The sequence below is a fragment of the Tamandua tetradactyla genome, chromosome 1 (assembly GCF_023851605.1).
Source record: "Tamandua tetradactyla isolate mTamTet1 chromosome 1, mTamTet1.pri, whole genome shotgun sequence".
In the NCBI taxonomy this organism is placed as follows: Eukaryota; Metazoa; Chordata; class Mammalia; order Pilosa; family Myrmecophagidae; genus Tamandua; species Tamandua tetradactyla.
The window spans coordinates 205,488,826-205,506,911 of NC_135327.1; the positions used below are offsets into that span (position 1 = coordinate 205,488,826).

At 39.9% G+C, this 18,086-nt stretch overlaps 2 protein-coding genes across 11 annotated transcripts in view; one reads left to right on the plus strand and one right to left on the minus strand.

Annotated features, from left to right (window-relative positions):
- The window catches only part of ESYT2 (extended synaptotagmin 2), a 97,304-nt gene extending 96,583 nt beyond the window's left edge, over window positions 1-721 (minus strand). For both annotated transcript variants that reach the window (XM_077151641.1, XM_077151632.1), the window contains exon 1: window positions 132-721. In XM_077151641.1, coding sequence (XP_077007756.1) covers window positions 132-506 — 375 coding nt within the window. In that variant the 5' untranslated portion in view covers window positions 507-721. The remainder of the gene's footprint in view (window positions 1-131) is intronic.
- A 74-nt stretch (window positions 722-795) lies between these two features.
- The window catches only part of DYNC2I1 (dynein 2 intermediate chain 1), a 136,423-nt gene continuing 119,132 nt past the window's right edge, over window positions 796-18,086 (plus strand). For 5 of the 9 annotated variants that reach the window (XM_077151655.1, XM_077151653.1, XM_077151657.1 and 2 more), the window contains exons 1-4: window positions 796-861; window positions 2,088-2,287; window positions 3,294-3,345; window positions 6,311-6,376. In XM_077151655.1, the coding sequence (XP_077007770.1) occupies window positions 2,271-2,287; window positions 3,294-3,345; window positions 6,311-6,376 (135 nt within the window). In that variant the 5' untranslated portion in view covers window positions 796-861; window positions 2,088-2,270. Of the gene's footprint in view, window positions 862-2,087; window positions 2,288-3,293; window positions 3,346-6,310; window positions 6,377-16,083; window positions 16,251-18,086 lie in introns of those variants that run through there. The other 4 variants (XM_077151654.1, XM_077151659.1, XM_077151656.1 and 1 more) reach the window with 2 other exon arrangements.

Consider the following 18,086-nt stretch of genomic DNA (forward strand, 5'->3'; position numbering starts at 1 on the left):
GAACAGCGCATGGGAGGCTTTCGAGGGGGCTGCTGATAGTGAGAACAACCTTATATAAGCAGGTCGCTGGGAGCCGGGCGGCTGGGGGACGCGAAGGTGCTCGCCGCGCTCGGACTGGGGCGGCCACTCACCCAGGCGGGCAGGTCGGAGGAGCAGATGCCGAGGCGCACCGCCCGCTCCTCGTCCTCCAGGAAGGCCAACGCCCGGTACAGGCGGGACGTCTTGTGGCCCTTGTTTCTCCGGCACCAGAAGAGCAGCCCCAGCCCTAGCAGAATCCAGCTGAAGCTCAGCCCCAGGTAGCCGAGTGCATACACTGGGAAGAGCAGCACGAAGCTGCGCGCGAACTGCGAGAGCAGCCCCGGCACGTCCACACTTAGCATGGAAGCAGGGGGCTCGGACGCCGGGCCCCCCTCAGTGTTGGGGTCCTTGGCCGCAGCGGGGCCCAGGTCTCCCCCGGCCTCTTGGGCGGCCGCTCCGCCTGGAGACTTTTCCCCGGCGCCGCTCATCGCGGAACCACGTCTACAGGGGGCGGCGGCGGCAGCGATAACTGCAGTACCTTACTCCCACACACTGCTTCCCCTTTCCCCAAGCAAGGAGGAGTGGGTTGGCCCGCGGATCCCGGGGGGCCGGGGCCCAGCAGAGCCCACCGCGCACGCCAGCGCCTCTAGCAGGGCGGACAGCCCAGCCAGTCCACCGCAGCTCTAAAAGCCGCCGCTGCCGCGCCCGCGCTTCCGTCGGCAGGCGGCGTGTGTACGTCATCACGCCGGGGTGGGCGAGGCGGGGCTCGTGCGGGGGCGGGGCCGGAGAGAGAGCGCCAATGCCCTGGGCGGTGGCTGTGTGGGAGGCCGAGCGCCACCTGAGGTGCCGGGGCGGGGTTGCTTTCTCCGGCTGCGCGGGTGGGGGCCCTCGGCTAGTCTCTGCGTAGAGACTTTAGGGTGCGGCTCCTCGGCGGTTTGCCCAGCTCTGGGGTGCTGAGGAAGGAAAAGGAAAGGTTTAGCAAGATGAGGTCATGGGACGGGCGCCCCGTTGGCCGGTGTCGGGGTCTCAGCGCCAGGCGTTTGCTAGGCGCCGGAGACGGAAGGGTACACGCGTCTCGGCCCAGAGAGTGTTGTTGACTGGGCCAGATTTCCCTCGCCTCGCTCCCCTAAACCTTGACCGGTCTGTTGTTCTAAGATGGGGCTTGATAGAATCACCTGTGGAGCTTTGAAATATACATGAACAAATTGGAGCTTACTAAATCAAACTCTCCAGGGTTAGGGTTCCCGTGTCCTTCAAGGAGCAATTGGGGGTTCATTTAGGCTACTCTAATGTTCTGTGAGGGGTAGGTTCATTTTGTGAAAATTCACCGAGCTGAATGAACATTGAGGCTAAGTATACTTTTCTGCTTGTATGGTATACTTAAATTTTAAGAAGTTACCTTTTAGTATATTGTTAAGAAGTAAGAACAACAACAAAAAAGGACTTCCTTTAAGTATTGATATGCATAGCAGTGTCATAAAACAAAAAGGAGGTATTATTCTGTTCGTCCTGATAACAGTTTAAATGTTTGTTAGTACAGTGTAGTATAGATGTTATCTATTGGATTTTAGGCTCAAATAACTTGCCCAAGGTGACACTTGTGGCACATTAGCAGGAAAGTTCAGAATCTAACTCAAGCACTATTCTACACTGCCTCTAAACTGTCTTACAAATTATGGAAATTAACTATTTTTAAAGCAATAGTTTAGAGCTGGGTTTGTAATTTTTTAGAGCATTTTCCAGATAGCTCATAGAAACCCATCAGCTATTGATTCACTTTATTTTCCAGTAGATTCAATCAGGGTAGTCTGGTTAAAGCCAAAAACAATAGCAGAGAACATCCTAGCTGAGTGTTTTGGCGCATGTTCTAGGAGTTCAAAGGAAATCCTGAGCCAATTTGTAACAAAATAGGGCGTTTTTTTTTTTCTTTTATGCTGCTGACTGCCTTAAAATGATCACCTTTAGGAAGGGCAAAGACTGTTGAAGAGAAACTGCAGTATGCATAAACATTTTTAAGTTCTTGGTTAATACTTATTATTGATGCCATATGGGTTCTTTTTGTATTGCAGGGATTCTGAAATAACTTACTTGAGAACTATGCAGTAGGTGTAATGAGGAAACCTGGCCTCTCAGGACAGAATATATCATATCCCACAGACCACCGTGATGTGCACGTATGAGAGATAAAGTGGAACTTTTGTTTGAGTAAAAGCCTGTAAAATGAAGAAAACAGCCAACTACAAACTCTATAAATGCAATCACAGTCCTTGTAAGAGACAATGAACAAAAGTTTTTGCCAATATTAGTTCCTTCTTTTTTTTGGGTGGGGGGAAGCTTTGTTTGCATTCGTGAATAACTGTCAGAATCTCATAAATAAATGTCATGAGGTCAAGAACCATATTTATTATGCTTATTACTATATCCTCAGGCTAGCACAGTGTCTAGCACAGTAGGTGCTAGATGAATAAATGAATAAACAGCAGCAGTCACCTTGACATTAGAATACTTCTCTCCCTGCCCCTTCAGTTACTTATGTGTGCATGATTATGTATGTATGCATATGAATACATAAATAATATGAATATATATAAATAAATATATAAAACATTGCTCTAGAGGCTAGAACACTAAATTTCAAACCAAGGCCCTACACTTCAAGCAAGGAAAGGAAGTGGTTTTAATTTTCTTATTTACTGCAGTACCAAATTATATTATGTGGATTATAAATATGTAAAATGGTCAGTCTCAACCCCTTTCCTTATACAACAGCTTAATGCTCTTAAGACCACCTTTAATTCAAGACAGCTATTAATTTAATACAGCAAAAGAAGTTATTTCATGGTTAACAATGGGAAGGAGCATTAGCCTTTCTGTCTTTTGCAGTCTTTCCTCTCAAGAGTCATAGAATTACATCCTGTAAATAAAGGCTTGAGTAAACATTAATAATATAAATAATCTTGTACCACCTGCTTTAAGCATTTAGCCTCTGATGTAAAATAAATTGAAGAAAAGTAAAGTGTGCATGTTTGTATGCCAATTGACTTCCTTCAGGGCCTTAGCTACTTTCTCCATCACCTCCCTTGAACTTCTAGGTCCTGTATATTTAATGATATGAAGGCAAAAAGTATAGCTATTGCCACAACTTGCTCTCATTTTGTACTGATTCTAATAACAAGTCCAAGTTTCGTTCTTAGATTTTTGCTATATTGTACTCTTCATACTCCTATACTTACTGTGACCTTCTCATATAACCACTATCCTTACCTTCTTTGCAGGCAGCTCTCCAATGAAAGACACTCTATTTTCAGAAGAAATAAGAGCATCATTGTGAGTATTCTAGTACAAAGCTATAAAGTTTCAGCATCTGCACTCATCTTTTCTTCTTTTTAGTTTCAGAGACAAGTGATATCTTCTGCTTAAGTAGAACCCTTTTTGCTTTGTTTTAAATCCCCTCCTACCTTTGTCTGGGCTTTATCACCTGTCCCCTCTATCATCTGTGACCTCTCCCCAAACACCTCTAAATATATTTCATCGAGGTGTGGTAGGAACAGACACTCTGTTGCTCTACCTCTTCCTATAATGCTCCCAACCAACATTTTTTCCCCAAAATCATTATTCCTGTATTTCTGGATGTTCCTTTTGTGATACAACCACATAGTCTTAAAATAAACATCCTTTATCTGAAGTAACCTGAATAGTTCTTTGTGCATTGCAACTAGAAGAATCAGAAAAACACAATTCCTCTCTTATCCATATTATTACAAAAACTTCTTACTGATTGGTAACCCTTTAACTTGCCCCCTTTAAAAGCTATCTACAGACCTCTCCTTCCCATTTTTTCCTTCCCATTTCCCTTCTCATTCTTTTCTTTCTCTTGCCTTCTCTCCCTTTCCTGGCATAGAGGAGTTAGTGGCAGGTCTATTCTGAGGTAGCATGCCCTCCAGTGCCCAAAGACACAAGGTGTAGTCAGGGTGGGAGGCGTGGAAGTGGCAGACAGGTGAGACAAGTCAGCCTGGTTACACAGAGAAAATAAGTAAATATATTGAGGATAATGAAAACTAGGTTTCTAATCTTTGGGGGACATATTTAAAAATGGAAAGGAGGAAGACTAGAAAGAATCTGTTGAATTACAGTTGAAGGTATTAGTGTGAATTCATGTTTTTAATGTATATATACATATAGATATAAAAATAGTTATATATTTATGTATGTATGTGTATGCATATGTGTGTATGTAAAAATACAAGTATTTCCTAGTTTTATCTGCTGAGAGCTTCTAGAAGGAATTATCCCAGTACTCATGAACACAACTAGCTCCCAGAACTTGATTTCTAAGTATCATGTTCCAGTAAAGGAACCAAGGCACTTTGGAGAATAGCTGATTCCAGGGTTAGAACAGAGAAAGTGCGAGATGAGCCAGAAATATTTTGTTATGCCAGAAAGTAAGAACACAGGGCACAGGAGACTGCTAGAAGGAGCTCCCCTGGGCCAAATCTAGGACAATTTGAGCAGAACAAGTGATAGTAGCAGATTACAACCCAGTGAATAGAATAGGAAACCATAAGTCCATACTCATATGAATGAATGAATGAATGATGGAGAAGGGAAAGCTCTTCCTTATAGTAAAATGTTAACCAATAAATGGAGATGAAATGATGGAAATAGAAAATCATCACTTAGCAGCCATCATAGTGGTTGATTCAGGAGTGAGTTATCATTGGAGGCTAAGGAAGGTAGGTGGAAGTTTAACTAGGAACAATGTTGGAATAACTTTCCACAAGTCACTAATCAATTACAAAAGGAAAATAGAGACTTTATGGTGGGAAAAACTGGAAGAGACCAATTTGACCGTGTGACCAGGGTAAATATCACCAGGGGAGGGGCAGGTTGAAATGTGAGTTTCTGATGTGATATGCTGAGGAGAGCACAGAATTTTTCCCGTGACATTTCTGCTAAGAAAACATGACCTGAGCATGAGGAAACATCAGACAGGTTCAGGATAAGGCTCATCCTACAGAATATAAGGCTGATTTCTTAAAATTGTCAATATAATGAGAGACAGGGAAAGATTAATAAATTACCCCAGGTTATAGGAGACTGAGGAGACATGACAGTTATAAACTATGTTTGTTCCTGGGTGAAATTCTGGACCACAAAGAAAAAGAGACCTCATTGAGACACTTGGTGAAATTTGAATGGGGTCTGTGGATTTGACTTGAGTACATATCAATTTTGACTTCCTGGGAGAGCTGTACAGTGAAGGGTGTCTTTGTTTTGGGGAAATGGATACTAGCATATTTAAGGATTATGAAGCTAGTTTCTCAAATGGGTCAGAAAAGACTTAATGATAATGGGTAAGTATGTACTCATGCATATGTTGTGTATAGAAAGATGATGGATAGATAGATAGATAAATGATAGACAGATATAAATAAAAGTAAAACAAATGTGAAATGTTACCAGTTGGGGAATCTGGATTATGGAGATAAGGAATTCTTTATACTTGGATCTTTTCTGCAAGCTTGAAATTATTTAAAAAATTTGTTTTAAAAAATTCATACTTCTATTAGATGGCTTTTTAAAAATGCATATTTGATCAAATCTCTTTTCCACTTATGAAATGTTTCCCTTACTGGCAGTATAAAGATAAAGCTTCTTAGCATCATAAACAGCATTTCAAAATTTGTTTCTTTTGCCTCACTTTCAGCCACTTCCTTATCTAATTGTTTTGTTTTGTTTTTTTAATTGTGGCAACATAGATGCAACACAAAATCTGCCATTTTAACTCTCCTCAGGTGTATGATTCAGTAGGCACCAACCACATCTATGATGTGCCACCATCACCATCATCCACCAACAAAACTCCCTGATCACTCCAAACAGAAACCCTGCACCCATCAAGCAACAACTCCCACTCCCCCCTCCTCTGAGACCTTAACAGCCTCAAATTCACCTGCCATCTCCATGAATCTGCCTGCTCTTCCCTATCTAGGGTTTTACACGCTAGCGATAACAAACTGCTGATAGTTCTCCCACCATGTTGTCTGTCTGTCTGTCTGTCTATCTATCTTTCTAGCAGCACATGAAATTCCCTATGCCTGGATCACTCTCCTCTCTTCTCTTTGTCCTTACAACAAACTCCTATTTATCTTTCAAAACCTAATTCATATATCTCCATGTCTGGGAAGATACCTGTGATATTTCCCTACTTGAGTTAATCATCTTAATATCATATGAATATTACTATGATTATACTTATCATAGTTTCTTTGGGCTTATCTCTTATTTTAAGCCTTTCATCCTCTGGAGGCCCAGACACAGCTCTGTGCATGAAAAGGGGAGCTCTGAAGTTCTTGGGGTAAGTTTACATTGGGAGGTACATATTAGCGATCCCAGTTGAAGCCATATATCAAGTCACAGGCTCCATTTCAGTTTTTATCAATAATGAAGGTGATATTTTGCTTCTCATCTCTCTGTTTCTACCTCTATCTTTTGTTTTCTTTTGCTATATAACAGATTACCACAAACTTAATGGGTTAGAATAACACCCACTTATCTCCTGGTTTCTATAGTTGGCCATCCAAGTATGGCTTAGCTAGATATTCTGCTCAGGTCTCACGTGGCTGAAATCAAGATGTTGGCTAAGCTATGGTTCTCATTTGAGACTCAGGATTTGCTTCCAAGCTCATTTAGGTTGTTGGTAGAAGTCAATTCCTTGCAGCTATAGAACTGTGGTCCCTGTTGCTTGCTGACTGTCAGCCAGGAGTTGTTCTCAACTGCTAGAGGACACCTCCAGGTCCTTGCCATCTGATCTCCTTCTTAGGCCCTCTCATGAGGCAGTTTGCTTCATCTTTTCTCTAATCGCAGGAGTGTTTCTCTGATGCTTCACCTTCTTTTTAGGGCTCACCTGATTGTGCCAGGCCCACCCAGGATAATCTCCCCTTTGACTAAATCGAAGTCAACTGATTAGTAACCTAATGATGGAAGTGATATCCCAACATACACAAAGGTTCTGCCCATACATAAGGGGGGGTAATACAAGAACATAGAAAAGAGGGAAAGAATCTGCGGGCCATGTAGAATTCTGCCTACCACAATCTCTTAATTGGTTCCAAACTGGAGAGAAGAACAGAGTTTTAAGTGGACCTCTGAAATTCCAAAAAGTACTCAAATTACGGTTTCATTTAGTAATGAAAAACATTTATAGAGGAAGGATACACTTTTGGAGCTATCTTTCCATTTTTGCTAAATACTGTTAATTCCATCAACATAGCAATAAGATCATTTATAGCTAACATTTTTTGAGTGCTTAGCATGTGCTTGACACCATTCTAGGTAGTTTTAGCTATGTAATCCTCAAAATAACTCTATAGAGTGGGTACCTTATAATATAATCTTCATTTTATAGTACATATAACTGCAGAATTAGGTGGCAAAACAAATTGCTCAAGTTCACACAGCTAGTATGAGGTGGATCGAGCAAAGATTCCACTGCCAGTACTTTAAGCCAATTCATTATACTACAAACTTATGTAAAATTCTTACCTATATAACACTACATGTTACTTATATAACACTGTAGGTAAGCTTTGTTTCATATATAGAAATTACGCTTATATAATACTCTATTTCTATAACTTCAAAAACTTAAAATGCATGGGAAGCGTATTAGTGTCCCTTATTATTATGGGAAAAAAAGCTTTTATTTGTTTCTATCATAACCTGAAATTATAAATTAATTTAGAGTCTACTGTGGGAGATAAAAATTCATTTAAAAAATTACACATGAGGATATAGGAGTAATTTAACCAATGAATCTTATTATGTAGACCATGAGTAGGAGAAAGATTCCCTGTGGAAGTGAGGCTAGAGCTAAAATTTGAAGAATGAGTAGGAGTTAAGCAGGTGAAGTGGGTTGGGATGAAGGAAAGAGCATTCCAAGCAGTGGAAACAACTATGAGAAGGCCTTGTGGCTGGAGAGAGCATAACACTTCCAAGGAATTAAAAAAGAGTCTTATGAACACAGAGAATGGGAGAAATAGTGGGGCAAAATGAAGCTCAAAGACAGCTGACACCAGGGTAGACAGGGTCATGTGAACTTGTAGGAAAGACATTAGGTATTTAAGAAGTAAATTTAAATAATCAGACTTGTCTTTTGAAAAAAAATCATTCGTTACAGAATGGAGATTGAACTGAAGAAGGGGATGTTAGAAATCACATTAGATAAGATCCATAGTAACTTTACTGATTTTTAAATTAAATAAATCATGTGCTAATAAAGAATTTCATAAAAACTGCCACTCTCTCATTAAGGCACTCCTAATCTCTCGATGAGATCTGCAGCAGCCTCCTATCTGGCCTCTCTGGTTCCTATTTTTCCTCACCCTTAAAAACACAACTAAGGTATCCTCTTCCATTTTACCACTGGGCTTATGGTTACCCAAACCTAAAATTTAAAACTTTCACATTGTGGCATTCAAAACCCTTTACAAATTGATTCATGCCCACCTTTTCAGTGGTGTCTCTCATCATCTCGTCATTCCCCATGTTATTGCTGCTACCACCACCCCAATCCCTAAACACATATTGTCTGTCATACACCTGCACTTGTCCAATATGGTAGCCACTGACTACATGTGGTTATGAGTACTTGAAATGTGGATAGTCTAAATGAGTTGCACAGTGTTAAATATACACTGAATTGTGCAGATTAACATTACAAAAATAATGTAAAATAACTCAATATTTTAAACATATATCCATGTTAAGATAACATTATATATTTATGTGGTTAATTAAAATATATTACTAAATTTAATTTCATCTGTTACTTTCTACTTTTAAAAATGTGGCTACTAACCATTATTTCTCACAGCCTTTTGGCTAAGATCACATGTAATATCTGGTCTTAGTTTGAAGTGTGTCTGCTAGAAAATTTTAAATTGCATTGTGCCAGTTTGAATCTGTTGTGAACCCCAGAAAAGCCAAGATCTTTAGTCCTCATTCAGTATTGCTGGGTGGGAGCTTTTGAATGTTTCCATGGAGATGTGACCTACTCAGTTATGGGTGGTAACTTTTGATTAGATGGTTTCCATGGAGGTGTATCTCCAGCCATTCAAGGTAGGGTTTCTTACTGGTGCCCTTTAAGAAGGAACCATTTTCAAAAAAGCTTCAGAGCCATGAATGCCCACATAGCCTAGAACCTTTGGAGATGAAGAAGGAAAACTCCCCCAGGGGAGCTTCATGAAACAAGAAGCCTAGAGAGAAAGCTAGCAGATGTTGCCATATTTGCTGTATGCCTTTCCAGTTGAGAGAGAAACAGTGAATGCCATCCGCCTTCTTGAACCAAGGTATCTTTCCCTGGATGCCTTAGATTGGATATTTCTATAGCCATGCTTTAATTTGGACATTTTCACAGCCGTAGAACATGTAAACTAGCATCTTAATAAATGCCCTCTTTTAAAAGCCATTCCATTTCTGGTATATTGCATTCAGCAGCTTGCAAATAGAACATACATGTATGGCTCCAATTATATTTCCATTAGACAGTACTGTTATAGCTACAGTATATTATTACTTTTCCTCTGAATACTTCAAGCCCTTTCTTCCTTCTGTGCTTTTGCCCATGTTTGTTTCCCCCCTTAAAATAGTCTTCCGAGCCTGCCAGTCTGTTAAATGATTTATTCTTCAAGGTTCAACTTTCTTCCAGGCAAATGTGTGTCACTTCCTCATTCATTGCATTTGTACATACTCTTACATGTTCACATTTTTTATTTGCATATTTGTTTCTTAACAATTGTGCACTACCAGAGGTCCAGACACTGTTTTATTTAGTTTCCTTTCTCTAGTACTCTAGCAGTGCCCAGCTCATTGAATGAGCTCAATAAGCCATCTATTGAATGAATAAAGATGCTAGAAGAAATGAATTATTTAGAAAATAATTGTTTTAAGAAGTCGGGGAAGAGAAAGGTGTTTTAGCTTCTGATGTAGCCATAATCCATTTATTTGGCAAATATAATCGGGGATAGTGGGAAAGAGAGACTAGGATTTACAAAGCCCTGAGAACATTAGTGCATTATTATTTTTCATGAATGAAACAACGCAATTGGACAAGAGTTAAGGATGGAGTTAGAAGCGGGAAGTTACATGAGATTTACATTTTAAATAATGCTGGCTGCAGTGTAGAGAATGGATTGGTAGGGGTTGGAGTGAAGAAAAATGGGCAGATTTTAGAAATAATTAGGATGTAGATTTGACAGGATTTTGTGATTGCATGCCCCAAGTATGTGAGTGTATGTATGTGCATGTACATGTGTGACTTTTTCTAATGATGTGATTGATGGATATATTCATCACATTGAATCTAGGCGTTGTTATGTAGCTTTTCAAGTATAATTTTGTTTTCTCAGCCATAGTGGCTAAGAAAATAGACTTTGGCATTAGACCATTCTCCTCACTACTTGTGTGTATGTAGTTAAGCTTATGAACTTTTCTGGCTCACAGTCTCCTTGTCTGAAAAATAGTAACATTCCTGTCTCATGGGGATGATATGAGAATTAAATGAGATAGCAAATGTAAAGCACTTACTTTAGAGCAGTCCCTAAATTAATATAGCTGTTAACTGGAATTGCATTTCTCCCTTCCCTTATTGTGTTCTTCTTAAGTACTGTTGATTAGAAATGAAGGCTGTAGTGATAAGTCCAAACCAGAGAACAATTAAATATAAAAGGCTTATTGGATCTGTTGAAAATTTCTCTATGGCAGGGAGCTCAGTAAATGGCCTTTGTGTCTGGACCAAATAGATTCTAGAAACTATTCACACTGGTATGCAATTTTAAAATATAGAAAAGCTATGATATCAAAAATATAAAACATTAATAACATTTTCACTGAGATACTCCTTAACACACGATTTGAAATTCTACTTTATTTTAGTGAAAATATTAAGTGAAATCTTTTCTAAGTAACATTTGTACACTGAAACAAATACAAAGTAGTTCCAAGAAACATAACTAAGTATCAGTTAAAACATGTGTTAATGGACTAGAATCTAGACCTCTCTAGTCTTGCTTGCTTAATGTTGATTTTTATTTATTTAAGCTTTATATAAAATAAATTTGATTAAAAAAACCTGAGATCCAGAATATTTGTCTTAATTTTTCAGTTCTTGTCTTTTAGTTTATGTAAAAAGTCATTTTATTCAAGAACTACTTTTTCAAATATTTTGATTCCTAAATCTTTCGGATTGTTTTATCCAATGACGATATATGAGAAAATAATTTGTGAAGTGTAAAGCATTATTAAAACATAAAATCCTTTTTATTATCTATTGTTAATCTGTTAAATTGAACTTTGGAGAGCTGCCAGGTTTTAATAATGGCACATAATAGGGCTGTTCTTATTTTCTTGGTTTAAGAGCTGTGATGTGGAATTGTCTTTTGATGTTGTTTTAGGACTTTAATACACTGCCTTTCAATACTATCTGACTGAAATTATTCTTTTACTTTGGGTGAGAAGGCATTTTACCTAAGGTACCCAAGAGCACAAATAAGTAACCTAGTTAAATTTTAGTCGTCGATTAAATGATAAAGGCAGGACTTCCGGAGAAGATGGCGGCTTAGTAAGACGCGTGGGTCTTAGTTCCTCCTCCAGAACAGCAACTAAAGAAACAGAAACAATACGAAACAGCTCCCGGAGCCACGACAGAGACCAAAAAGACAGCGTACCCCATTCTGGAATGGCTGAACGGGCAGGGAGAATCCGCTGCGGTGAGATAACCGAGGGGCGCACGCTTTCCCGGGCCGGGGCGGCTGGCGACCGGGGTCCCTTCCACACACATGGCTTCCCGGTCCGACTGGGAACGTTGGATAGTGGGGGCCCTCCCGCCACGCTTGGCGTCTTGGGCCAGCTGGGCAATTTGGACCGGTACTCCCCCAAGCCGCGGTGGCCGGTGACCCCCCCTCCACGCATGGTTTCCTGGGCTGACTGCGAGATTCGGATTGGCAAGTTAAAGGAGCCACAGCATCTTTTACTGGTGGGACCCGCAGACAGACGAGCACCACGAGCGCCACCTACTGGGCAGGAAAAGAAAAACAGAGCCCAGAGATTTCACAGAAAAACCTTTCAACCAGCCGGGTCCCACACCCAGGGAAATCTGATCAAATGCCCAGACACCAGCAGAAAATAATGGATCACGCTTGGAAAATTGAAGATATGGCCCAGTCAAAGGAACAAACCAATAGTTCAAATGAGATACAGGAGCTGAGACAACTAATGCTGAATATACAAACAGAAATGGAAAACCTCTTCAAAAACCAATCAGTAAATTGAGGGAGGACATGAAGAAGACATGGGCTGAACAAAAAGAAGAAATAGAAAATCTGAAAAAACAAATCACAGAAGAAGGACAAAGTAGAAAAGATGGAAAAAACAATGGGTACCTACAATGGTGGATTTAAAGAGACAGAAGCTACAATTAGTGAACTGGAGGATGGAACATCTGAATCCCAAAAAGAAACAGAAACTATAGGGAAAAGAATGGAAAAACTTGAGCAGGGGATCAGGGAACTGAATGACAATATGAAGCACACAAATATACGTGTTGTGGGTGTCCCAGAAGAAGAAGAGAAGGGAAAAGGAGGAGAAAAACTAATGGAAGAAATTATCACTGAAAATTTCCCAACTCTTATGAAAGACCTAAAATTACAGATCCAAGAAGTGCAGCGCACCCCAAAGAGAATAGACCCAAATAGGCGTTCTCCAAGACACTTACTAGTTAGAATGTCAGAGGTCAAAGAGAAAGAGAGGATCTTGAAAGCAGCAAGAGAAAAACAATCTGTCACATACAAGGGAAACCCAATAAGACTATGTGTAGATTTCTCAGCAGAAACCATGGAAGCTAGAAGACAGTGGGATGATATATTTAAAATACTAAAAGAGAAAAACTGCCAACCAAGACTCCTATATCCAGCAAAATTGTCCTTCAAAAATGAAGGAGAAATTAAAACTTTTATAGACAAAAAGTCACGGAGAGAATTTGTGACCAAGAGGCCAGCTCTGCAAGAAATACTAAAGGGAGCACTAGAGTCAGATACGAAAAGACAGAAGAGAGAGGTATGGAGTAAAGTGTAGAAAGAAGGAAAATCAGATATGATATATATATAATACAAAAGCCAAAATGGTAGAGGAAAATATTATCCAAACAGTAATAACACTAAAAGTTAATGGACTGAATTCCCCAATCAAAAGACATAGACTGGCAGAATGGATTACGACCCAGCAATACCACTGCTAGGTATCTACTCAAAGGACTTAAGGGCAAAGACACAGATGGACATTTGTACACCAGTGTTTATAGCAGCATTGTTTACAGTTGCAAAGAGATGGAGATGGCCAAAGTGTCCGTCGATGGACGAGTGGCTAAGCGAACTGTGGTGTGTACCTACGATGGAATATTATGCAGCTTTAAGACAGACTAAACTTATGAAGCATGTAATAACATGGATGGACCTAGAGAACATTATGCTGAGTGAGTCTAGCCAAAAACTAAAGGACAAATACTGTATGGTCCCACTGATGTGAACCGACATTCGAGAATCAACTTGGAATATATCATTGGTAACAGAGACCAGCAGGAGTTAGAAACAGGGTAAGATAATGGGTAATTGAAGCTGAAGGGATACAGACTGTGCAACAGGACTAGATACAAAAACTCAAAAATGGACAGCACAATAATACCTAATTGTAATGTAACTATGTTAAAACACTGAATGAAGCTGCACCTGAACTGTAGTTTGTTTGTTTGTTTGTATCTTTTGTTTTTGCTTTTTTCTTTTTCCTTTTATATATATATATTTTTATTATTATTATTATTTTAATTTTCTTCTCTATATTGACATTCTATATCTTTTTCTGCTGTTTTGCTAGTTCTTTTCCTAAATCGATGCAAATGTACTTGGAAATGATGATCATGCATCTAGGTGATGATACTAAGAATTACTGAGTGCAGGCGGGCCGCGGTGGCTCAGCGGGCAAAGTGCTTGCCTGCTATGCTGGAGGACCTCGGTTCGATTCCCGGCCCCAGCCCATGTAACAAAAAACGGAAAAACAAAATACAATAAAACAAGAAAATGTTTAAAGATGTTTCCCTTTCTTCCTTCCTTCCTTCCTTCTATCCTTCCTTCCTTCTCTCTGTCTTTCCTTTAAAAAAAAAAAAAAAAAAAAAAAAAAAAGTAAAAAAAAAAAAGATAAAGGCAGGTTACTTACTAGCTCTGTACCACAGTTTTCTCATCTGTGCCAGATAATATGGCATGTATTTAAGAGGTTGTATTGTCATTGCATGTTATGTGTGTCTCTTTTCAGGTGATGGGGAATGGTAGCTCTTCTGAAGGCATAAAGAAGGCATTAACCTAAGAGTTATTCTGGAGGACCTCTTTTTGTTGCTCATATGTGGCCTCTCTCTCTCTCTCTAAGCCCAACTCTGCCTGTGAAATCATTGCCCTACCACCTATGTGGGACATGACATCCAGGGGTAAAAGTCTCCCTGGCAGCATGGGAGATGACTCCCAGAGATGAGCCTGGCCCTGGCACCATGGAATCAACAATGCCATCCTGACCAAAAGGAGGAAAATAAGTGTAAAAAATAAGGTATCAGTGGCTGAGAGAGTTCAAATAGAGTCATAAGGCTATTCTGAACCAGACCACTTTATGCAAGCTTCAGTTACACATTGCTGCCTGTCATAGTTTGCCAAACTCCAACCAAAACCATTTCTACCAGTCCTAAATAGTTATATAAAATTCTACAAAGGTTCCATAAACTAGGGTAACTTTGTAGAAACCTACAACCTCCAAATGGGTCCCTGGACCAGATAAGTTCTGAAATGCAGAGGGGGCAGCCTCTCTAGAACATCAACTAGTTCCATCCCCCATCCCATACTTTTGACAACCCCTTTCAACCTGAAAAAGTTAGAATGGCCATAGCCCAAGTACACCTAAATAGTGGGAGAAAGATCAAAGGTGATTGTGTAGTTATACAGAGAAGGTAGGGTTTAACAAATGAATATGAATGCTGAATCATTGTATTGATATTTCTGCTAGTCTCTAGTATCTTAGAGCAGCTAGAAATAAAAACCTAAAATTGTTGAATTGTAACCCATACCAAACTCTGAAATCTGTTTTACAACTCTGTTGTCATGTGCTTTGAAATTTATTGCTTTTTAGTATATATGTTATTTTTCACAAAAAGTTGATTGTGATGCTAAATCCACAGTTATATGATGATATTGTGAACCATTGACTGTACATTTTGGATGATTACATGGTATGTGAATATATAATATATATCAATAAAAAATAAATTATTAAAAAAAATCCCCAAAACAGAATGCATTAAGAGTTAAATTGACATCCAAGTCCTGAATGCATGGGTGTTAATGATAAAATCATATTTCATTGTCCTCTGAGTATTTTTCAGGTGCCTTCTCTTTTGGTGTCCTCTCATCCTAAAATGTTCAACCTATTCTGAGCTACTAAAGTTGTCTTCTTGTGCCTTGAATCCGGAAAAGCACTTTTTACTTCACCGATCTGTTTAGTTTGGCAGTGGCGTCGGAAGGACTAAAGAGAAATTATAATCTATATAATTTCAGGGGGAAAAAAAATCCCCTGAGTTAAACTGATTTTCTCATCAGTTTTCTGAGATTTCAGTGGTCGCACTCTTAGCTGCTTTTTTGGAAGTGACAGAAGAGAAGAAAGTCCCCTTGCTCCTACAACTTGCAGAGAGAGCTTGGCAGGGCCTCACTTTACGAAAGGAGTAAAAAACGCCTTGGGTCGGGGTGGGGCTATGAGGCTATGAAACCTCTTTCATAGCTGGCTGCTACTTTCAGTAAAACAGATTTTTAAGCAAAGACATGACGAAGAGGGGTAAGATAAGCCGGACCGAAGCCTCCTTTGGTTCACTATTTACCACGACTCCCCTCGCTCCTCCGCCCCGCAGTAGATCGGGTCTGGAGCAGGGCGCCTGATTCCAGCGATCGCTCGGCTCTCTCTTATTCCTGTCTGCCCGTTGCTAGGGAGTTGAGGGACGCTAGAGCCCGCTTTGTGCAGCCCGGGCCCAGGCCCGGGGCGGGCCGAAGAGCGCGGTCACACTCCTGGCTCACTCTCCTCCCCGGGGTGGTTAGTGCCTGGGCCGGCACCGAGAATTTCGTGGCCTGAGAGAAGCGATGGAGCCTGGGAAGGTCAGTGCAAGGAGTGGATTCGGAGCGAGGCCTGGGAAGAAGAGGGCCCGGGGGCGGGAATCCGGCCGTGGGCTTTCTCTGCTTCTTGTTCCGGTGGTATCCCCTGCTGCTTCGATATATTTTAATCTCTTCTCTCCTGAAATTAGTCCTTTTATAGCGAGCCCTCGATTCTGGATTAATTTAAGGTGCTTGTCCTGCTCCGTTTTTTTTTAACTTCTCGGGAGGACTCTGGAGGAAATCTGGCCAAAGTAGTTCTTTCTACTACAAAGATGCTAGGATCTTAGAACTCAGCGAGCAGCAGAGAAATAACTCCTCCATCTTTTTGTTTACACCTAACCACCTTGGGATCTTAGCTCAGGTTTGTAGGTTACAAGGAAACGTCAGGCTTTTCTCTAATCCTTTAAAATGGACAAGAGTGCTTCTTGTTTTTGGTAAACCAAACGCTCTCTTTCCTGTGGATTTTCTCTTCCCAAGTGCTGAGGGGATTGTTAGAGGCATTCTCTTTTTTTAATTATTTATTTATTTTTTATTCATCATCATGATCATTTCCTAGAACATTTGCATCAATTCAGAAAAAGAAATAAAAAGAAAACAGAAAAAAAGTCATACACACCACACCCCCTACCCCTCTCTTTCATTGATCACTAGCATTTCTTATCCACCAATTTTACTTAAACATTTGTTCTCCCTGTTATTTACCCATTTTTAATCCGTATGTTTTACTATTACAATTTTACTATTACAATGTTACTGTTAACTATAGACCCTAGTTTGCATCTGTCAACAAGGCAGGCAAAAGGAGCATCAGACACAAGGTTCTCACAGTCACACAGTCGCATTTCGAAAGCTATATCATTATACAATCATCTTCAAGAAACTTGGCTACTGGAATACAGCTCCATCTTCAGGTATACTCTTTTTTTAATCCAGCGACAAGGAAAAGGACGATTTAATAATTACTTGCAGATACCATTATGGAAACATAGTATGCCTTTACTGTTCTCAGGTCATAGTTTTGAAGTGCCTTACAGTTTAGAAATTTTGGTATATAAAGAGGGCATAGTTTTCATGGTCCAGAACATTTCAGGATTTGGTGCCAAATGCCCCTCACTAATCAGCGGGGCCTGGTTTACTTGCCCTGGGTTTATACTTGCTGTAAATATCTAAGTACAGTGTTTCTAAACCTAATGTTCAGTTTCCCTTTGAAGTAAAGCATTTCTATAGAGAAGTATCATCTTCCCATGCCATTATTTCCCACAATTTTTAATAAAAGATAGGCTGTTTTCCAGGTGTAGAGTTTAACATTAATGCGATAGGTGTGAAAGAGCTTAGAGAAGTGTCTGGTAATAAATTAGACATTATTTTTTTACCTTCCAGCCTTTCTATTATTGTCTTTTTTCTGTCATTTACCTTTATAATGTTAAAGTGATATGCTTTAATATGCATTTAGTCTTATATCAGCTTTAGATAGTACCTCAGCTTCCCACAACTTAAGATTTGGAAATTAGTGCCTTCTACTAAGCTCCATTTTTCCTTAACCTCAGCCTTCCAGCTTCCTGGCCTCTATCATCATCTATACCATTACCTTTACATGTCATAAGTTATTTTGTAATTTAGGCTTTCCTCTAACTTAGGTCTTTGTGGTTTGTGTATAGGTTAATTTTTAAAATGGAAAATCAACAAATACTTTAACATTGTGATTATGTAAATAATATTTACTGCAGAACCAAGTAGTGTGATTGCACCAAAAGAGAAAATTGGAAGTCCTATATCCCTATATTGGTGCTGCTCAGAGAAATAAGTTCTCAGCATCCGGTCAAATAGATCACCTTTTCT